Source organism: Cucurbita moschata, unplaced genomic scaffold (genome assembly GCF_002738365.1).
Source record: "Cucurbita moschata cultivar Rifu unplaced genomic scaffold, Cmos_1.0 Cmo_Scf00013, whole genome shotgun sequence".
NCBI lineage: Eukaryota > Viridiplantae > Streptophyta > Magnoliopsida > Cucurbitales > Cucurbitaceae > Cucurbita > Cucurbita moschata.
This window is the reverse complement of record NW_019268529.1, coordinates 4,126,601-4,148,138: the sequence shown is the minus strand read 5'-3', so window position 1 is coordinate 4,148,138 and position 21,538 is coordinate 4,126,601. Positions and strand designations below refer to the sequence as shown.

General features: G+C 36.0%; 5 protein-coding genes across 5 annotated transcripts; 3 read left to right on the top strand and 2 right to left on the bottom strand.

Moving 5' to 3' along the window:
* The first annotated feature begins 69 nt into the window (after positions 1–69).
* On the top strand, positions 70–3,919 carry LOC111451514 (CDP-diacylglycerol--inositol 3-phosphatidyltransferase 1-like). Its single transcript, XM_023091973.1, has 12 exons — positions 70–304; positions 503–612; positions 797–935; positions 1,097–1,181; positions 1,283–1,332; positions 1,767–1,806; positions 1,978–2,022; positions 2,128–2,193; positions 2,303–2,417; positions 2,501–2,557; positions 2,648–2,746; positions 3,652–3,919. The coding sequence occupies exons 3-12, from the start codon at positions 869–871 to the stop codon at positions 3,709–3,711; spliced, it is 684 nt and encodes a 227-aa protein (XP_022947741.1). The 5' UTR covers positions 70–304; positions 503–612; positions 797–868; the 3' UTR covers positions 3,712–3,919.
* Positions 3,920–4,080: 161 nt separating this feature from the next.
* Positions 4,081–7,777, bottom strand: LOC111451513. Its single transcript, XM_023091972.1, has 2 exons — positions 7,293–7,777; positions 4,081–5,063 (listed from the first exon to the last, which is right to left on the bottom strand). The coding sequence occupies exons 1-2, from the start codon at positions 7,593–7,595 to the stop codon at positions 4,224–4,226; spliced, it is 1,143 nt and encodes a 380-aa protein (XP_022947740.1). The 5' UTR covers positions 7,596–7,777; the 3' UTR covers positions 4,081–4,223.
* Positions 7,778–10,288: 2,511 nt separating this feature from the next.
* On the top strand, positions 10,289–15,106 carry LOC111451791 (heparan-alpha-glucosaminide N-acetyltransferase-like). Its single transcript, XM_023092347.1, has 13 exons — positions 10,289–10,515; positions 11,012–11,149; positions 11,325–11,406; positions 11,563–11,639; positions 11,936–12,036; positions 12,444–12,570; positions 12,882–12,998; positions 13,085–13,170; positions 13,535–13,601; positions 13,844–13,922; positions 14,083–14,174; positions 14,402–14,545; positions 14,666–15,106. The coding sequence occupies exons 1-13, from the start codon at positions 10,408–10,410 to the stop codon at positions 14,702–14,704; spliced, it is 1,257 nt and encodes a 418-aa protein (XP_022948115.1). The 5' UTR covers positions 10,289–10,407; the 3' UTR covers positions 14,705–15,106.
* A 1,388-nt stretch (positions 15,107–16,494) lies between these two features.
* On the bottom strand, positions 16,495–19,436 carry LOC111451319 (pre-mRNA-splicing factor syf2-like). Its single transcript, XM_023091695.1, has 7 exons — positions 19,289–19,436; positions 18,654–18,801; positions 18,165–18,382; positions 17,845–18,085; positions 17,329–17,465; positions 17,014–17,242; positions 16,495–16,638 (listed from the first exon to the last, which is right to left on the bottom strand). The coding sequence occupies exons 2-6, from the start codon at positions 18,775–18,777 to the stop codon at positions 17,015–17,017; spliced, it is 948 nt and encodes a 315-aa protein (XP_022947463.1). The 5' UTR covers positions 18,778–18,801; positions 19,289–19,436; the 3' UTR covers positions 16,495–16,638; position 17,014.
* A 1,083-nt stretch (positions 19,437–20,519) lies between these two features.
* On the top strand, positions 20,520–21,250 carry LOC111451320. Its single transcript, XM_023091696.1, has one exon. It carries the CDS (start codon positions 20,590–20,592, stop codon positions 21,046–21,048), a length of 459 nt encoding a protein of 152 aa, XP_022947464.1. The 5' UTR covers positions 20,520–20,589; the 3' UTR covers positions 21,049–21,250.
* Positions 21,251–21,538: the final 288 nt, after the last annotated feature.

The following is a 21,538-nucleotide window of genomic DNA, read 5'->3' as shown; positions in this document are numbered from 1 at the left end:
AAAAAAAAAAAAAAAAAAAAAAAAAAAAAAAAAAAAAAAAAAAAAAAAAAACATGATCAAGAACAGCCCTAATTTTGGTTTGATTTCAACCTCATTCTGTGTACTCATCTCCCTCCCCTTCTCTCTCTGGCTGTCGAGATTCAAGCTTTTCATATGCATTATACCGCCATTGGAGCACTACTTCACACATTCTCATCAAGTTGGTCTCCACTTTTCAACCACCATTACCAACTCTCCATACTCAGTTCCGCAGGATCTCTCTCCTCGCTCGCCATTGATTCTTTCCTTCCTCCTCTTCGCACTGGTACGATGCCAGCTTTCATCTCTAATTCCTTCGATTTACGCCGCCATTGACGACGAAACACTCTTCCTCCTCCGAATTCCAGTAGTTCTCAGCCTCGGGGCCCAGATTCCATATATGGATGGGCCCCATTTGGCCCACGGTCCTTCGTCAAACTTCATCTAATTTAATGCTTTGTCTTTGTTTGATATTTGCTTGCAGTTATTCCGTTGTTTTGCTCCACTGTTAAGCAAAGAATCAGAAATAAATCGACAAAAGGGTTGTCAACCAAGGGTTTTTGATCTGCAGCCGGACCAGCTTTTCCTCTTGAGGTTTTTTCTTCCGTCAACCCTTCTATTCTATTCCATCTTCTCTTCCGACTTTGTTTTCCTTGGCTACTTCATTTTTCTTGTTAGAATTAGTGAATGTTTTCTTGATTAATGTGATTAAGCTTTTTGTCCTTGTTGGTGCGGATTTGGGGTAATACTTAATCATGAAAATATGCTATGGATGCAGGAGTTATAGATTGATTGATTGATTGATTGTGTAGTTCATCTGACTCAGTTTTGAACTCTTTGAGAAGCTTCCATGGCTGATAAGTTGAAGCGGAAACAAAGTAAATTGTCCGTGTACCTTTACGTTCCCAATATTATTGGTGGGTATTAAGTTTCTCTTATTGCATGGTGTCTTCAAATCATTCAATCAGCTTGTGTCATCTTTGTATTGAATGCCCTGCCACTACTTAAGAACTCTACTTAATTGCTGAAGTTATGATGCATTCATGATTTCTAAAATATTTTCTTGACTGAAATGCAGGTTATATAAGGGTTCTCATGAACATTGTTGCCTTTGCCCTATGCTTCTCAAATAAAATAATTTTCTCAGTCCTCTATTTTGTCAGGTTAGTGCTTAATTTCCCATATCACCTTCTCTTTTCCATCAATATCTTTATGCAAAATTGGGGGAAACTGGACACGTTTTTTATTAAACTCATGGTTTCAGCTTTGTATGCGATGGTATTGACGGTTGGTGTGCTCGCAAATTCAATCAAGGTACATACTTACCGTGTTTGTGTGTTTATCTGCTATGCGTGCGAGTACTTGTGGAGAAATATATATTAGATGCAATTCTCTGGTTTTTATCGTAAATATTATAAGCCAATATTCATCTTGACTGTTATGGTTTTTGCCGTTCTCTTTATTTTCGAACGGAAGTAAATGTTTATAGTTCTATGATACCCAGTGTTGAGTGCTTTAATTGAACTAAGTAAATGTATAACCTGTGATTAAGGACTTCTCAGTTTGACTTATTCTGGTGTTTATATATATATGTGGAAGAAAATTATATTGGAGAGCCTTAACCTAGTTACCTGTGTACAATGTTATTGATAGGATGCTTCAAGTGTTTTCAATCACTTGAACTTTGATAGTCTCTAAAGTTGAACCATTATCTGTAAAATGTAATGCTTTTTTCTTGAATGATTCAGTTTCCACCTTTGGGGCTGTGCTGGACATGGTAACAGACCGGTACAATCTTCGTTAACCTTTGTATTTATATATATTTTGGCATCTAAGATATGGAAATTTGATATACTACTGGATTTGTTATACTCGTAACTTTATATTGATATCAAGTCCCTCAGGGCATACAACCTTGCCCTTGATTGACAATTTTGATCAGAATCTGCTGTATCACAGGATTAGCACTGCTTGTCTACTAGTAATTCTATCCCAAGTATACAGGTAAGGATTTCATTTATATATACATAATATTTTTGCTAGTTTCAAGGGATTTTGTAAAGACTAAAAAGAAACTAGTTGTAAATATTATAGAGGGTTGTAATGCAGGCCTGGTTTGACTTTCTTATCACTTCTTGCCTTGGATATTGCTAGCCACTGGCTTCAAATGTACAGGTATTATATTGCTTTTAATTCTGCTTGATCATGTATACATTTTTTTTTTCTTCACTATGCATAATTATAGTTATGCATCTCTGATTTTTTTGGTTTACTATTACCTCAGTACCTTTTTGCTAGGCAAAGCCAGTCATAAAGATGTCAAAGACAGCACCAATTGGCTGTTTAAGGCATATTATGGAAATAGGACATTTATGGCTTACTGTTGTGTGTCATGCGAGGTAATTTGAAATTCTGTTCTTTAATTACTCAGACACTCATTGGTGTGCACCACCTGTTCTCAATCCTCATTTTCCGTCTATAGGTTCTTTACATTACTCTATTTCTGCTGGCGGAGAAGCAAAATGAGAAATTGATGGATGTAAGTATAGTTTGTCATTAGTGTTAATGTCGGGTTGTTGGTAGGAGTAGGACAATATCCCAGTTGTTTGAACTCGATACCTTTTTTCAGGTTATATTACACTCGATACAACAAAAGACACTCCTATCACTTTTGATCGTAATTAGCTTGTTCGGATGGGCAGTGAAGCAAGCTGTTAATGTCATACAGGTAATGCATGTTATCAGACCTTTATATCTTTGTAGATGGATAGATTCAGTAGCTGCATGACTGATTCCTTTAGACTATGAATGTGCCCAACTTGAAGTAGGAGCCGTATATGAAATCATCGCGGGTTGGTCCAGTGGTCAATAAAGGTCATGTAAATATTAAAAGATTTAAAGGTAATTGGTTCAAGCTATATTGGTCATCTGTCTAGGATTTAATATCATATGAGTTACCATATCAACTAAATGTAGTAGAGTAAGATGGTTGTCTCATGAGAATGTTCGGGTCTGGACACTCATGGAGTATTATAAATTAATAACTCAGGATGAATTTTCCTGATTTATACTTCCTAGTTTTAGCACGTGATCCATGGTACCTTGTAATCATAGTAGAAATTCTTGAAATTAATATGTTGATGGTGTGTTCATTTTCCCTGTGGTGGGTGTCTTTAAGCACCAAAATTCTGTACTTTTTTATGCCTATGAAAATTGTGCGTGCAAGGTTTCGGTTAGTACTAAGTCACCATCCCTTCCTTTTTAATGGACTATGCCTATTGGAGTTGTCCTCTTTCAACTCGCTTAACTCACCATATTTATGAATCTTATACTCCAAACCATTGTCATATTGCATACCGTTCAATCCCCACGTTCTAATTCACTCATGCCTCTCTAGCCTCCGTCTCTGTCCACCTCTGTTGCTCTCCACTCCTGCCATTTCCCTTAATCGATACCTCGTCGTTTTGTTTCCTTCTTGTTACGTGGACTTTTTGATTGGATAGTATGGGAGTTGATGGTGACATTATTCTGTCTTACATAAGATCTCAGAAGTTTATTCAATTTCAAGCTGAATGCCTGAATAAACACAAAAACAGCAGCTATTTCTAATATCAACTGTTCTGTTCGTTTCAGATGAAGACGGCGGCGGATGTTTGTGTCCTTCACGATACCAACAAAAAACAGAAGCCATGATGAGACCTTTGTAAAATTTGTTTCAGTAAAGCACTCCTCTCTTGCACTCATGTCAAATATTTTGTAGTTTAATATTTATTTTGAAAATAACTGATGCAGCTGTTTCTCTTTGTATGTGAATCTATAAACCATTTGCCTTTTGCCATTCAGAATTTGTGCACTCTTGGTTGCTACCATATAGAAATTGAGAATTTCTGCTTTTTAGTAATCCTTTCTTATCCCTGTACTGCCATGTTCATAGAAATTTATTCAAAGATTGAAAATCTGTGATTCCAAATCAAAAGATGGTTCAAGTAGGCCTAGAATTCATTCAAGATCCAAATCTCTCCACCCATATTTGTACTGTGCAGGCCTATGAAACAAGATTCATAAACAAAATGGCAGAGAATTGCTAATAGAAGTGGCACTTTTGAGAAACTTTTGCTCTAAACATAATAAACAAACCTTTTATTACTACTAGCATATTCTTCTAACAATAACAAAGAAGCAAGAAAAGTGTGGAATGTTGAAGTTTAGTAAAGGCTAAACCCAAAGTACTGACTGATGAGAATGGCCAATCCAAGAGCAATGGCTATAAAGGAAGCAGCCCATGTGAGCTTCTCTGTAATCCTAGGCACCCTCTCCTTTAAGGCCTGAGTACATGAACCTATGAACACTGTATAACTTCCCATCGCCACTACAGTACCTACCAAAAACATCACAAGAAATGCAGCTCCAGCCAATCTAGAGGGCAGTGCGAGTGCAGGCAATATCATCATCAATGCATCTGGTTGCAGCCCATGGACAATACCTGTTGCAAAAGTTGCAAAGCCTATCTTCTTCTTGCCTCCTGTTGGATTATCTAACGGTTCATACATGCTAACGTCACACTCGCCGTTGTCTAATGCAACGCAAGGAGTAGGAACCTCCGAAGCCTCCCTAATGCCTAATGCACCGATTACAAGCAGAGTAATACCGACGACTCTTGTGCCCCAAGTACGGATGGTTTCGATATGAAGTCGGTCTTTCAATAGGAGGAATATGAGGCCGAAGATAACCTGACCTGCATCGTGACCACAGCCCCACAGGGCTCCAACAGCAGCACTTTCCATGCGTGTACGCCCGATGGAGAGGGGAGCTAAAGCAGCAAGATGGTCGGGCCCGGATAATGTGTGTAAACACCCAGCAAAGAAACCAGTCCAAGCACTGATCAATAGTTCAGATCGGAAAAATCTTCCCCCAAAAGTGGCAGCAGCAGGACCCCCTGTCGTAGCTGCAGGGTGGAAGGATGCAAAAGCAGAAGGTGCAAAAACTGGTTGAAGCAAGAACAGAACAGCAACACAGAGCGCCATGAATGTCCTTGTAGTTTTTGCCTATAAATTTTGGAACACGAAAACTCTGTAACCTTTCAAAGCAAATTAGCAATAATATTGACACGTGACACGCAAATATAGCACGTACAACTGCTGAGACAAAATTTGCGATATCGCAATCAACCGTTCAACCTATACATGAATCGTCATCAAATCCAATATTTCAGTATCCTTGGACTGTGAAGTTGACAAGGAAAAGTTTAGTTTCATTACAATGCTGAGCTAAATAAGCAGCCCACCATAAATTGATAAAGAATATTCCAAGTTAAACAGCCAGATTACAAGAAGGTTAGTCCCCACATTGTGCATAATGCACTTGATTGGAGCAGAATTCTTACCTTAAAAGGTGCACACCAAGTGAAGAACGTCGACTGCCAAGCTAGCTTATCGACAACCATTCCTAGGTAATCGTAATCTATCCCCGTCAGTTCTAATTTTACTTTTAACTTTTACCCCACCCAAATCGCATTTAAGAACGGTTTCTTATAGAAACCGAATTGTTTCCACTTGAAGAAGGGCTACCATCATATTAGAAATGTCGAGATCATTAGCTGCACATGTCAATCACTTGCAGATGAATGAGTTGAATAGATCTGTAATAGCCCAAGCCCACGGCTAACAGATATTATTCTCTTTGAGTTTTCCCTTTCGGACTTCCCCTCAAGGTTTTTAAAATGCGTCTGCTAGGGAGAGGTTTCCACACCCTTATAAAGAATGCTTCGTTCTCCTCCCCAACCGATGTGAGATCTCACTAGATCTGTCCCAGATCTACATAAATTTGAGATTTTGTAGTGCCCCTAGAAAGAGTCTGAGAAGTTCCACACTCAGTCTATTGTTCCATTTATCAAATTTTCCCCTTTCTTTTCCCTTCGATTGGACAAGATGGACTGCACTATGCTTAAGAACTCTGTGGAATACAAAATCTTCTATCTACAAAGGGACAAACCAGTCCAGGCAAGAAGTTTCAAAATGTTTTCCCAAATGTTTAGACCGGAGTATGATCGAAGAAATAGCTAGTCCATGTGATCGAGAAATAGCTAGTCCAGACTTTTCCTACTCCGTCACGGATTATATTGGCATTTTAAAGTTGAGATGCCTACTCGCAGACCCTCTTTGCCAAACATTTATTTCCTCGAAGATCGTGCACCAAGTCGAGAATTCGATTTCTTGGGCACCTTCGATTCTAGATGAGCTTTTTGATATGCAAACATTTGGATTTGTTTTGTAGGTATTTATTTTCAAGATGTCCAGACCAATTGTTTGCTTTACCTATGAGGTAGATGTAGGATCAGGTAGTAGACGAAAAAAGACTTCAACCCCTTCCAGTCTAATAGCCCAAGCTCACCGCTAGCCGATATTGTCCTCTTTGAGCTTTCCTTTCTGAGCTTCTCCTTAAGGTTTTAAAACGTGACTATTATAGAGAGATTTCCACACCTATATAAGGAATGTTTCGTATTTTCACACCTATACAAGGAATGTTTCGTATTTCCACACTTATACAAGGAATGTTTTGTATTTCCACACCTATACAAGGAATGTTTCATATTTCCACACCTATACAAGGAATGTTTCATATTTCCACACCTATATAAGGAATGTTTTGTTCCCCGCTTCAACCGATGTGAGCTCTCACATCTAGTTTACATAGTATGGAATCCAAATTAGATCTAAGTTTCAGCTCCCCTAATGAATGGCCAGTCGAACCATTCCATAGCAAATGTTTTCCTTGTGGCTGGAAACAAGAAGGTGCAAAAAGTAGTTTGGTCCCCAAACCAAGTAGCCTCCCATATTCTGATTCACAGATATCCCAAATAACAGGGCTCCTTCCACTAGTTCTTCAAGTTCGTTTTGTTACCAACAAAACTTTAAAATTCCTAGTTCAATATGAACATTCATAATGACAACAATCTTGACCAACAACAGCACAATCCTATACCCCAGTTCTACTCTTATGCTAAATCTTCAGCCCTTGTTCATACAAATCATATAAACAAAAGCTAAAAAAGTAAAGGGAAATTGGATTCACAAGTCCAACCTATCCATTCACTAACCAAACTAGAAAAATCATTCCATTCCCCTTTCCCTTCCTCTTTATCATGAACAGGAATTACGCTACTCGTTGATCAGTACGCTAACCAGCTCAAACACAGAGAGTTCATCAAACAACACAGAAATGAAATACAACAATGTCACGAAAACAACACCCCTCGACTAAATTTTTCAAGATACCTTTTGTTCTCCAGAGGGCAAAGTTCCGATCCGCTGTAGAACATGAGGTTTCGGCGGCGACCCATCGCGAGAATCAGCCAGAAACAGCGAAGAAACAGGGTGACGAGGAAGAGAAGAAGAAGGAAGAAATGAGTTCTCAATTCTGGAAGAGAACGAATTAAGTGGAGTAAACTCGGAACGGGTTGATGAGGGGAAATGGAGCTTTGATGGGTCAATGCGACGGAGTGGAGGAAGAAAAGGAGCGCGATTAATAAGATGGGCTTTCAAGCGGGTCGGAGAAGAAGAATACAGAAGCTTCTCCATGGCTTCCAAGAGAGCTTGGTTTTGTGGGTGTGAGGTAAAGATTTAGCAAAGGGGGAGAAGAGGATTTGAGAAGATAAAGTTGTCGCTGGGATTGTTAAAGCTTAGAACTGGGAGACGATGATCCGATTTATTCAGCCATTGTTTGCTGTTAATCACTATCTAATCTCATTCGTTGCTTTGGTTTTGGAAGTCACCGTCAATAGCTATGAACTTTCTTTAAAATCCTTTACCCTAAAATAAAAGAAAATTCTTATTTTGAGATTTTGAATTCCAAATTTTTGGGAGAAAAATTATACGATCAATTTTGGCCCAATATTCAAATTCCATTTGTTTTATATATATATATATAAAAACTCTGTTCTAGCTTAGATTTATTTATAAGCGTGAAATCTAACCGCCTAATTTAAATTTAAAGGTGTTCATATGACTAACGGAAAGCGATGGATTACCCACTCAACTCAAATCATTATTGGGTTAGATTTTTTGAGTCTGGTTTGAAAAATAAAAAATTTGGACGAAGCAAGTTAATATTTTTTTGGTCGGACCAACCCACCAGCTGGAAATTAGAATTTGATCATTATAAAAATTAAGAATATTTTGATATTTGAGTTTTACGAAATTTTAGTTGTAATGTAATATGTATTATAAATAAACTCCTTATTTTTTATCCTTATTTCTCAATAAAATATATATATTCATATTTCCTAATAATTATATTAAATTAATTATTTAAGAAGAAAATTCCGTGATAAATAGCTTTTATCTTTCAATTTTCATTTCACCCAATTATATTTTAAAACGTTATAATATTAATTTTAAACCGTAAGTATTAGGTTTTTTTATCTTAAAAGTTAATAAGTATCCTAATTTTTGTTTTCCAAATAAGTATTCTTTGTTTGAAAAAATATTTAAAAAATTCTCGTTAAATAGATTATATAACATGTGTTCGATATTAAAATTGATGGAATTAAAATATATGTATATATGTATATATATATATATATGAATGACGTTTGACTTGATTTTACTATTATTAAAAAAAATAGTGGTCACTTGCAAAATATTATATATATATATATACTTTCTTTTATATCACTCATAAATTACTATATTTATCTAAAAGTATTTGATCTAATTCAGAAAATTAAAATTTAGAGATAAAATTGATATTCATTTTTTCACTGAAATAAGCACCAAAAAAAATAATCTCCATATAAGTTTATACCATTGTAGAGCTGATTTAAGAAATAAAAATAAATAATTACACAAATTCCATAGGAATATTAGCATTAAATTGGGGAAAGGTGAGCATGTTTTTGAATGGATAAAGTTATGTATTTAAATGGAATGGGTTTAGTTTAGTCCACAATGTGGTGGAGCCGCCCTCCACGACCCCGCGCGCGCTTGCCCTCACTCCGCCACACTCCAACCATGCGCATGTCCGCGCGCGCCACACGCAGCCTCTCATGGAACAAGCCCAACCACTCCTCACACTTGGGACATTGGTATTAATTATACATGACTAGCTTGGATTGATCCCAAAAATCTAAAGGGAATCGGGTTGGTTGGAAGTTATTTGTTTGACGAGAGAAGAAGATAATTGGCTCGATGGACTTATCGAGACTCGTTTGTTTATCAAAGAGGCTGGCAATGCTTATGGATAGCAGGAAGAGTGGCGAAGAGGGTTAGATGTTATTGAACTTTCAGGTTCGTTTTTGTTCTTGGCATTGACGTAAAGGGACCTCACGCATGTTGTATGACACACGAGCATAGATTACTTCTTTAGTATGTTGTGTGTGGACACGTGCATCATGTTATTATACACACTTTTTTCTTTTTCATTGATTATTGGCAGCAAGTGTGCGCTAACCCATAGTCAGGCATAAGGATACATTAACGAGCCGAATTAGTGAGTTCATGTGCGTATGTGAGAATCCTATGTACAAAAGTACTATGCATCCAACCCTAAAAAAAAAAAAGAGAGCCCAAGGATCAATCATGAATAGTAGGTCTCATCAGTCAAGAAACATGTTACATGTGGTTGCATTTTTGGACCCATTGGGTCACTGTATCTGAAGTCCTCCATTGACATGACTAAGTTAAGAGCATCGAGCATAAGCTCTCATGTCTTATACCCATGATTTTCCCCCTAATTATTCGTAGGACTCATCCTAAAATTCGTATAATTTTTTTTTAAAATCAATCTTGAATTAAAATATTTTATTAAAAAAAAAAAGTCAATTAAATAAGTAGGATGGAATTAAAATGACAAAAATAATCAAACAAATGCAATGCATTATGATATTATAATTTAATACTCTCCTTTTCATGATACAATAATTCAATATTATTTTCTTCAAATCAATAATTTAATACTCTAATTAAACCATAATATAATATTGTATTTTCTCATGCATTTTTTTATAAAAATAATAATTAATAAATGATCCAGAACTATAAATTAAAATTCATAACACTGAAAAAAATTATAAATTTATTTCCTTTAAATATAATAATAATACATACATACATACATACATACATATATATATAGATATATATATAATTTTATTTTTCTTATTTTAAAATATCTGAAAAATAAAAATAATTTTTGAGACTTCGATTTATGTCAGATTCTGTTTGCAGCCAATGAAAACACGCCACCGCATAATAATGAGACATTGAGCGAAGCGACGGCGTTTACCGCGGAGCATGTTCTTTACCATGGCTTACAGATGTTCATATTCTTGTGAATTTGATCGCTTTGGCCTACTTTCAGTTACTTCGGCCTCCGCGCTTCTTGCCGGAATCAATGGCCGATTCTCAACCGCTGCTGAAGAATCGACAGGAATTGCCGGACTCCAGTTGCAAAACTCCGCGCGTTATCTCACTCGATGTCTTTCGCGGTCTCAGCGTCTTTGTAAGCTCTTTGTTTGACCTCTGGATCTCGATTCACTATACACGCTGCATACATCTCTTTGTTTTGCCTGGTTTTCGTATGCTTTTTGAATTTACGGTTCATGCATAATCGTTTGGTTTTGTGCTTTTTGGTTTGGCTGCGTTTGGTTATCGGTAACAATGTGCCTTGTGTTGAGATGATAAAGGATGTAATTGAAGCTGATTCTTACTCTTATGTTAAAACGAGTGCAATTGGTTAGTTTGGAGCACGCCGTTTTTCTTTCTCCGGAACTGGTTATTGATCAATGTCCAATTAAAGAATTTCTCATTCTTGTTATTTCTGTTAGTTCGGCCTTTGAGTTTTACTTTAATGAGATATTACTTTTCTAATGAATTCCTTAAGAGGAAAATATGTGTTATGTGGCTGCTCACTTTAGCAAATCCGTAAATTGACTACTACCTGCTAAATTTGTGATGTTTGATTGTTGAATGCTATGCTGTCTGCTGTGTATATCCAGATGATGATGTTCGTGGACTACGGTGGCTCTTTTTTACCAGTTATCGCTCATTCTCCATGGAATGGGCTTCATTTGGCTGATTTTGTGATGCCTTGGTTTCTATTTATTGCGGGAGTCTCGCTTGCACTTGTTTATAAAGTAAGTGAATGGATTCAACCAAGAATTTTTGGCCTCTGGTTGGCTTCTTCGTTCAACTAGCTACTGCCCTTTCCTACGTGTGGAAGTAAAATCCGGGTAGACGGATCATGGTTTCTCCTGTTTTTGTAAATTTTTTCCGGGATTTTGTTTTAACATACAGAATTGCTTAAAATAGGAAGTAAAATGTAAAGTGACTGCTACAAAGAATGCAGCATGCAGGGGTCTATACCTTTTTCTTCTCGGCGTTCTTCTTCAAGGTAAAGTTATTTATGGTCACTTTTGTGCTGAACTTAGATTGTCAAGTTGTACTCGGTCAGTGATGTACTGCAGTCTGTGGTTCAGAATTTTATATTGATTTTGATTGCATACATTTTAATTGTAAGATCAATCATAATTTTTCCTGATTATTTCAGGTGGTTACTTTCACGGAATAACATCATTGACATATGGTGTTGATATGCAAAGGATAAGGTGGCTTGGCATTTTGCAGGTGTTGCGTTCGTCTCTCCTTTTCTGTGTGTAATTGCTACAATGGTCCAAGTTTGATCTAGCCAGAGCACAAAATTATAGGGTTTCTGTTACATAACCAAATTAATGAATTTGGTCCAGATTTTGAACTATATGATGTTGCTCCCAATATTTTTGAGATGGCTCAAATGCCATCCAAGCTAGATTATAAGCTGACAAAATGACATAACGTTAAATTATAGACAGGGATTTGGGCCAACTTTTCTTCCTCCTCTTACATCTAACATCAGGTTATGTATCTATTTTGATTCAATGTAGAGAATATCTGTTGGATACTTGATTGCTGCACTATGTGAGATCTGGCTTACTCGTTGTACACGTGAAGAAGCTCAAAATACTAAGAGTTTCAGCTGGCATTGGTAAGGATATAGTATTTGTTACCCTGATTGATGTTACATATGCATAATATCTAGAGGCTATTGCTTAAATTTCAATTTCATGTTTGGTGGTATGAATAATGTTTTTAAGTTGTCCTTTTTCTACTCTTTTACTAGGTATGATCAGACCTCCTATTTATGTATTTGTAACGACATGATTTTAGTTGCAAAATTTTGCTAAGAGAGTACTACAGACTTAGATATTGAGTGAAATTGAGAGTTATTACTCAATCTGATCTTGGTGGTTCATCACACTAGTTATTTTTAAGTCTTTAGCCCTTTATCAGAGTCATTGAAATAACCATTAGCAATAAGCAGTGGCATTATAAGAATACTTGAACTTCTCTATTTTATTATGTTTCTTCATGTTTAGCGTTTTGAATTTGCAGGTGTATCATATTTCTTCTGTTGTCATTGTATATGGGACTGTTGTATGGTTTATATGTTCCAGATTGGGAATTTAAAATATCAACCACGAGCTCTTCATTTCCACCAAATGGAAGCTATGTATACATGGTAAGTAAATACTATGCACCATGTTTGTGCCCATTTCTCTAGTAGCTTCATTTTTATTGTCTATTATTTTCTATTTTTAGAAAAAGGAGAGAACCCGTTCTTTATAGTTTAAGCGGAAAAAATGAGATAATATCGAAATGCTTATGTACTTACATCTGGAATGATACCCATGCAAAGTTTTACTTCGATCCATGTACCAGTTGCTTCATCCTCAAATCTAGGATGCTAAACTATGATAATCCTTTATTTGGTGATAGAAAGGAAGAGCTTTGGGCCATAACTTACTGAAAATAAGATCATTCTTGTTATAGGTGAATTGTTCTATTCGAGGTGATATGGGACCTGCTTGTAATTCTGCTGGGATGATTGATCGTTATGTTCTTGGTATTCACCATTTGTATACGAAACCTGTCTACAGAAATCTGAAGGTATCAGTTAAATCAGTTTTTTGATCTTGTAATGTTCACCATTGTTGTGTATTTTGATGAGCCCTAATGAAGAATGTGGTTTGAAGGAGTGCAACATTTCCTCCAGCGGTCAAGTTCCTGAGACTTCACCTTCATGGTGTCATGCTCCTTTTGAACCTGAGGGTCTTCTAAGGTGCAGATCTGTTCTTCTTCTCAGTAAAATGAATTTATAAAGACATGCATTCGTTTTGATGCATACGGGACTTTTTCAAGGGATGTGCCAACTTCAGTTTTAAATCAGACCGTTGTGTTTGAGAGAAATGCCATCAATTTTGGCCTTCAGGGAAATATAATATTAAGATGCATCCGCTGAAATTTAACCCCTTACAAATTGTTGATCTAAATTGTGAAGCCTTCAGATGATGCATTTCTTATGCTTCATTGAAATCTAGATTTTTCGTTTCTTTTCCCTTCTTTTTTTTTTGTAGAAAGAATGTTCATTCCTTACATACGTTATTTCACATGAGTACATTTTTTACTGTTGCAAATGTTTGCAGCTCTTTAACAGCGACAGTGGCATGCATAATAGGGCTTCAGTATGGTCACATTCTTGCCAATGTACAGGTGAGCTTAAGCAAGAATTTAGCATATTACTCATCATCTGATTAGGAAGTTCTCATTTCACATAATTTACTTATCTCAATGAAAAAAGTAGTATAGTGGACACTTTGTTTCCGATATAAACAATGCTTGCATAGTTTTTGCATGTAACGTAAAATACTCTTTTCATCCTTTTCTGCTTTTCTTTGATTTCCTCGTTGAAGTCAAACATTGTTCACTAATTGCATCGCTTCAATATTTTCCAGGATCACAAAAGTCGCACCAATAACTGGTTCTCGCTCTCTCTTAAGATCTTGGTGCTCGGAATATTCCTCGTCTTCGTAGGTATAGACTTGATGGAAGATGCATTGCTGAACACGTATCTATCATATCAACTAGGCTAATAATGTTGACCGATCATTGTCCATTTCTTTCTCCAATGTTTTGAGCAAAGTTATGCTATATATAATCTTTTACAATATCTGATTTTGTAACTGTCTTCCAGGTATCCCTGTAAATAAGTCCCTCTACACAGTCAGCTATATGTTGATTACTTCAGCGTCAGCAGGAATACTCTTTTGTGCTCTATATATATTGGTGAGTTCATCAATTTTGAGATTTTGGATTGAAGATGAAACCATCGTAGTGGAAGCAAGAATTTGGAATTATTCTTCAAACTGAATCATAATAATATAAATATCAGGGTGCGGTGTCGTTTAAAGAACGACTAACCACCTTTTTTTCCTTGTTAAATTCTATTCATGTATTTTTCTTAGCCAAACTAAATGGACAACTAAGGTCTGAAGATCTCTTAATTTCTATAGGTCGATGTCCACGGCTATCGATGCTTGACATGTGTTCTGGAGTGGATGGGGAAGCATGCTTTGAGTATTTATGTTTTAGTAATCTCCAACATACTCGTCATTGGGATCCAAGGATTTTACTGGAAATCTCCTAAAAATAACATCGTAAGCACTAAACAATGGAGCTATTTTTTGTTATGGGAACTGGGAAGTCCATTATTTCTTACAATAAACCCGGTTATCTTGAGATTCATTTTCAAACTTACTGTGGTTGGACTTTTACAGGTGCACTGGATTCTAAGTCGTGTCAAAGCTCAAAGTTGAAATAATTCGAGCACCTGTTTAAAGTATTATGTGGAGCTGCTAACTTGCTGGGGTTAATTTTGGATCATACTCGAAATCACCCTGCAAATATTAACAAACAAAAAAAGTCTGGCAAGAAGATAACAGAGCTATTGCAAGTAAGATCATAAACTAATATGCATAACCCCAATGTTCCCAAGTTTTTAGTTTAGCATATAGATATGTGTCTAAGATTTCAGACATTTGCCTGACACCAAAACTGTAATTGTTGTTGTATTATCTGTGTGAAATTCCTGGGATTGAGAAATTTGTTACTCCTAATAGAAATTTTAAGGCAAAACTTTATCAGCCATCAAGTTATTTACTTGGGAGATTGAACATTTGATAGGTGTAATGAAATTGTCTGTATTTGCAAGGAGAAAAGTTCATTCAAGTTGGATTTTGATTTAATCACAGACTAGAATCTAAAACTTCGTACGGTATGTTGTTGGTGTCATTCTTCAGACTGTTAATTAGGTTACAAGATTTTGATATTTATTCAAAATGATGAATGTAAATTTATGGCCAGTGAGGACATTTGAATGCTTGTGCATGATAGTGCTAGCTGTTGTCCAAATGACAGTGTCTCCATTTTCCCTCAGTGCTTTGAGAAGCAGATACATAGAGAGACAGAGAGAGAGAGTTCCATTTGCAGGTGCTTGAAGCTTTGAAAAAGCGATGAATCATGTCTTCTAAGAAAGAAAGACTGGATCCGCCACCAGCTCCATTCATGGGGTTTTACGAGCTTAAGGTTTGGTTCCTTTTGCAGAGGTGTACATGGCCACTCTCATTTTCTTGTACATCACCATCGCCACTTTTATTGGAAATAACGCACAAGCAGCACTCTGTAGTCCTGTTCTGGCGTTGGCCTCCTCGGCCTAGCATGGTTCTTCCATGCCATGATCTTCATCCTTGTTTATTTATGACATTTATTTATGCTCGGTGTCATGATTATGCCTATTCAGGACATGTCATAGTTGTTGTATACCATGTCAAATCATTGTCTACTTCTATTTTAATATTATTTTATCGTTTTCATTTTGTATTATTTTATTATTATAATATCTATCACAAAATGTGCTATACATTAATGTTTTTAGTATTAAGAGATTATATGCTATCAATGTCGTTGTTAACAGAACTAAGACTTTAGCATATATCGTCCATACCAACTGTGACATGAAATATATCGTCCATACCAACTGTGACATGAAATATATCGTCCATACCAACTATGACATAATATATATCGTCAATACCAACTGTGACATAAATTTGAGTTCACTAACTTGTTCGTTGGTGCGAGTGAGTATCACGAAAATGCTTTGCAAAGTCTCGAGAAAAAGCGATTGTGACACATTACTAATAATTAAGGGTTGAATTGCTATAATGTTGGGTTACAGTATATTTAAATGTTTTTTCCTTGGTAAATGAATAAGCCTAAATGTTTTCAATTAAGCGATTTAATAATAATTAATTTTGTAAAAATGTTTAGTTATAAATCATTTCAATTGATATTTAATGCCGCAACGATTTTAAAACATTTTAAAATGATTAATGTCTATTTACAAAAGTAGTTTTAGAATCATCCCATTTAAAAAGAGTCTTATATTTGAGATTAAAAAAAAAAATTAGAAGACGGTAGACAAAAGTTACTGAAGATAAAAATTTAGAAATATTTAAGAGACATTTTAAAGATAGCGGTTAAAATCAGAGATAAATAGAACAAACTTCTATAAAGGAAGAAAACAACTTTTCTTTAATTTAATTGCAAGACAAAATAAAATAGGAGAGAATTCTTTTCTAATGTGAATTCATAGTCATATTAAAAACAAAATCACTTACAATCACTTTCTATAGCTTTGCGTACAAATCAACTGCTTTAAATACCTCCCCACTACTTGGATTCAAAAAGCCTACACGAAATAAAATTTAATCAAGTGCACCAAGCCATGCTTACAAAGAAATATGTAATTTCAGCGTAGCATAGCATAGAATACACGTAACGGCCCGCCCACTGCTAGTAGATATTGTCCTCTTTAGGCTTTCTCTTTTGGGCTTTCCCTCAAGGTTTTTAAAACACGCCGGCTAGAAAGAAGTTTTCACACCCTTTTAAAGAATGTTTTGTTCTACTTTCCCCTCTCTAACCGATGTGGGAATCTCACATCTTGTCTCTCCTCGTGAGAAGTATATTCAGCACAGCACATACCAGAGAAAGGTGGGCAAGAGTAAAAAGAATGTATGCATGCATGCATGTATAATTGAGCCAGAGCCTCATATAAACAAAATACCTTAATCAGGCAATGCAGTTCCTCGCTCAAGATTGTTTTTGATCTCCAGAGTATATCTACCAAAGGCCCGCTCGATCTTTTTGTTGAAATGTTCATTACGATCATTGATAGAATCGATATCCTTGTCTTCATGGAACTTCCTCCTACGGCTAAACGACTTTCGCTTCTCCTCCCGGTCCTTGAGTTCTTTCACCATATTGTCAATCTTATCCTCTGAAATCTTAGGTGCCTGCAGGATAGTGACACAAGATCTATATCCTCAGAAATCTGATAATCACACATATGGTCGAAATTATACAGTGGAACTAAGAGTACCTTTCCATATTGAAGACTTGAAGCCTCACGGTAGAACTCAGGATCAGATTCTTTCATTTTATTATATTCCTCAAGGTCAACATTTACATTCTTCGTCCGCTTTTTGTATGCATCATACAACGTTTTCTGGTTAAAAACTGTTAAAACCAAAGCAGTTTAACCCTTTTAGATAAGTATTTACATATTAACAACAAATAGATAAAATACAACCAATTAAGCAAACTTTATATCTAAGTCCTCCCCCCAAAAATGTGATTACTTTGGGATATAACACGATTCATAATTAAACAAACACTTAAATAGCTTCTTTATACAGTGAGAAACACCAGTACATTAAGTACGAAGTTTTTTCAATTCACAATCAGATTCACAATATCTATACCCTAGATCAAATCATGTGTTCGTCATCAACTAGCAAATTAAGGAATCGAGTCAAATTATTAAAAAATGTATCTGTCCATAAAAAAGCAGCTAAGATCACCATAGTGTAAATTTGTAGTACAGATAGAGACTCACCATCCCATCCATAGGGAGCTGGATCCTTCTCCCATTTCTTATATTTGGACTCTGCTGCCTCTTGTGTATCTAACATGTATGCTTTTGTCATATCCAAGCCATTCGCATCCAAAAGCTTCCCGATTTTCTTCTTCCGATTCTCAAGCCACTTTTGTTTAGAAATGCCTCTTGATTCTGATGGAGGTTCCATTTTCTTTTTTTCAGCAGCTATTGCTGTCTGATTAGCTTTTCGTGCCTCATTCTGCATCCATGGATCCATAAGTCATTACTTGATACTTGATAGGAATTGTTAACTACTTTTGGAAAATGTAGAAAATTACCATCTTAAGCCTGAGTTCAAACAATTTCTTTTTCCTCCCTGTAAGTTTTGTGAAGTCTCCTTCCACATTCTCCCCACCACTCAATTTGTCAGTATCACCATCACTATGCCCTTCTTCTTCAGGCTTTTCATCATGAAGATCTTCATACTCGTCAGGAGGCGCAAAATTGGAAGGAGCACTACTTCGACCAGCTTGAACAGCTTCTGATGAAGTGGCAACTGTGATCAAAATTCACAAGAAAACATATACATGAGATCAGAGAGAAAGGTAACAAATGATATCACTTGAATTTGAAAGGTGGAGGAGGAATGGTTAAGCAATTTATAGGGCCAATTTTTAGCAATGTTAAAAAAGCTACGTAATTCAAAGAAAACGTTAACAAATTAGACAAAAGGATAAATAGTGATGAATAATGAAATTGTCAGCTACAATACGAGAAGGTCATTATGTTCAAGGGAGTTGCAAAGAAATTGTAGCATGTGAAAAAACCTGGCTCATTTTGCTGATTCCGGGCTTTGACTTCTGCTATTATTTCAAAGCAGTACTCGCTACATTCATGATAAGGATTAGAAGCATTTCTACAATCAGGGTGTACTCTTCCTTCGTCAGACATCTCTGCAACAACGTCTCTTACTCGCTGCAAATAAAGAGTCATAATTAAACGGAGCTTTAAAATATACAAAAATTCCGGAAACTTAAAGCTGTAAAAGAAAATTTTGACAATAAAAGGCATCATTGGATGAATACGAAGGTTACACGATCAATCAAACGAGTCAAAACATTCAAACTTCCAACTTAATTTATCGTACCAACGCCAACAACAATCCTCAATTTCTCCGAATGTATACAATGCGCGCGAAGTGTCCTCAATGGAAAATTGATTTTCCTTGCATGTCTTTGTTTTTCACAAGAGGAATTCGAAGGAGTACAATCAATTAATCAATTCCGGAGCAAACTACAACAATATCAAGTCTACTACAACACACAACAACAAATAGCAGCATGAACATTATCACTGATTCCAGACAAAACTTGCGAATCAAAACCGAAATTCATCCGGAATCACAACGAGAAAAGCAATATTAGAGATTTAGAGGCGGTAAAAGCAAGATGCAGAACTATACCTGAAATCTAGGTTTTCCGCGCGGGAAGAACTCGAAGAAGAGAGCAGAAGAGGTTCCGTTCCCGATTTGGGAAGAACGAAGAACAATTGCTCAAGATTTCTTCCGAAACAACAAATCCCTTTAAAATTCTCTAAAATTTAAATACAAAATTAATTTTGGTTTCTAATTAGGAATAATAGACTCATATATTTTATTTATTTATTTATTTTTATTATTATTATTTAAATACATATATTTAATCATTCTCTCTGTCATTTATTTTTTTTAAATCAAAATTAAAATAAGCATTGTCATTTTTTACTATTTCGTATGTTATTTTTTGGTTGTTGAAATTAAAAAAATTGCTTTATTTCGTCTCTATGTTTTATAATTAGGCAATCAAACCCTTTATTAAATAGTTATTTAATGGAGGGCTAAAGTGCAATTTTTTTTTAAATAAAAAAACTAGTTTTAAAATTCAAATTAATAATTCGTTTTAATTTTTTTAAAGAAAAAAATAATAATAAAAACTCTCTCCTTTTCCTCCTCCGTTCACCTCCTTTCCGTTGGATGATGGGGAATGATCATGGATTTATAAGTGAGGAATACTAACTTCATTGGGTGAGGCCTTTTGGGGAAACCCAAAGCAAAGTCATGAGAGCTTATGCTCAAAGTGGACAATATTATACCATTGTGGAGAGTCGTGTTCGTTTAACACTTTCCACCTATGACCCCGGCCCTGCCTCCTTCCTCGTCCCCTCTCCTAGCTCCACCAATGTCAACATAACTCTTATATGATCAACGAGATTTCACGTTTAATTATCTAAGATAAATAAATGAATCGTTATTTCGAGAATAATGTGATACAACAGCATGTCCATTAAATTAATCCTATTTTATTTCTCTTTATATATTTATTGATTTATCTCTCAACTAATTAGAATTATTAGAACAATTTGAAGAGCCAGATTGTAATTCTAAAATTTATAGGGACCAAATTGAAAACTATGACTAATTTAGCTTATAATTTATAAAAGAAAGTTGAATATTACATTCGGGTTGAAATTGATGGGCTTTAGGCCCATTAGAAGGGTCTCTCGACAAGGGCTGTACTCACGATGGCCCATTCAACCAGATTCGGTTGACTTTTTAACTATCGCAAAACGGCGTCGTATTGACTTTCCCTCAGAAAAACGCCTCGTTGAAAAATAAATTCCTAATAAAATAGAGGGATTTTCAACCCGTCCGAAAACTTTGAAACCCTAGCTTCCACCTTCCACAGCTCAGCTCCGACGCGCCGCCTCCCTTCCCGGCCCTTTTCCATGGCTTTCTTCACCGGTGGTGGCCGATTCCGCGAGCTTCTCAGGAAGTACGGGAAGGTCGCAATCGGAGTTCATTTCTCAGTGTCGGCGGCTTCGATCACTGGCCTCTATGTCGCCATCAAGAACAATGTCGATGTAGAATCGCTACTCGATAAGCTACACATGGACGGATTCTCTTCCAAAGATACGCCACAGACAAGTCCCTCCGAAATCACATCGTCCGTAGACGATGGATTTGTGATCGAAGAAAGACCTACATCAGGAATTCAATCAACCGTAATGGAAGAGCCGCGGAAAAGGAATCGTACAGCCGAGCTCGCAGCGTCGACTGGCGGCGCGTTGGCTTTGGCCGTGCTTTGCAACAAGGCATTGTTGCCGATTCGGGTTCCGATCACGATTGCGCTCACACCGCCGATCGCGAGGCTGCTGGCGAGGCGAGGAATTATGAGAAGTGGTTAAGGAACTGAATCCGTCTCATTTCTTCATCATCTTTCTTGTAAGTTGGATCGGCGATGGTCGATTAGAGTTAAGCTTCTTCTTCTCGCGATCAACAGAGTATAATAATCCATTTTCTACGTTCTTATGAGATATTTTTTCAAGAAAAATTTGTCAAAACAGCAAATGAATAAAATCCCACTGTGAGTTCTTCCATTTCGTTCTTCATTTGATTTCCACTGAAAATTCGATCGTTTTTTTTTTTGTTTTGTTTTTTTTAGACTGAATTCTATAGATCGAGAGAATAAAACTAGGCATTATATTTATAAATGAATTTTATTTCTTACCCAGTAATTAATAGAAACATTAATAATGAGAATAAAAGTTAAAAATATTTAGGCCCATTTGGTTTGTTTTATTATTATTATTATTATCTAATTTCCATTTTTATGTTTTTAGAAATAAATAATTCATTATAAAAAAAATTAAATTAAAAAAAAAAAAAAAAAAAAAA

Excerpts from the sequence above, each read along its gene's own strand:
- LOC111451514 (XM_023091973.1), top strand. The coding sequence starts at position 869 with ATGGCTGATAAGTTGAAGCGGAAACAAAGTAAATTGTCCGTGTACCTT. Across the intron at positions 936-1,096 it reads TTACGTTCCCAATATTATTG|GTTATATAAGGGTTCTCATG; the intron begins GTGGGTATTAAG and ends ACTGAAATGCAG. Across the intron at positions 2,023-2,127 it reads ATTCTATCCCAAGTATACAG|GCCTGGTTTGACTTTCTTAT; the intron begins GTAAGGATTTCA and ends GTTGTAATGCAG.
- LOC111451513 (XM_023091972.1), bottom strand. The coding sequence starts at position 7,595 with ATGGAGAAGCTTCTGTATTCTTCTTCTCCGACCCGCTTGAAAGCCCAT. Across the intron at positions 5,064-7,292 it reads TGCCCTCTGGAGAACAAAAG|GCAAAAACTACAAGGACATT; the intron begins GTATCTTGAAAA and ends CAAAATTTATAG.
- LOC111451320 (XM_023091696.1), top strand. The coding sequence starts at position 20,590 with ATGGCTTTCTTCACCGGTGGTGGCCGATTCCGCGAGCTTCTCAGGAAG.
- LOC111451319 (XM_023091695.1), bottom strand. The coding sequence starts at position 18,777 with ATGTCTGACGAAGGAAGAGTACACCCTGATTGTAGAAATGCTTCTAAT. Across the intron at positions 18,086-18,164 it reads TTGAACTCAGGCTTAAGATG|AATGAGGCACGAAAAGCTAA; the intron begins GTAATTTTCTAC and ends CCATGGATGCAG. Across the intron at positions 17,243-17,328 it reads CAAGTCTTCAATATGGAAAG|GCACCTAAGATTTCAGAGGA; the intron begins GTACTCTTAGTT and ends ACTATCCTGCAG.
- LOC111451791 (XM_023092347.1), top strand. The coding sequence starts at position 10,408 with ATGGCCGATTCTCAACCGCTGCTGAAGAATCGACAGGAATTGCCGGAC. Across the intron at positions 12,999-13,084 it reads CTGTCTACAGAAATCTGAAG|GAGTGCAACATTTCCTCCAG; the intron begins GTATCAGTTAAA and ends TGTGGTTTGAAG. Across the intron at positions 13,171-13,534 it reads GAACCTGAGGGTCTTCTAAG|CTCTTTAACAGCGACAGTGG; the intron begins GTGCAGATCTGT and ends AAATGTTTGCAG.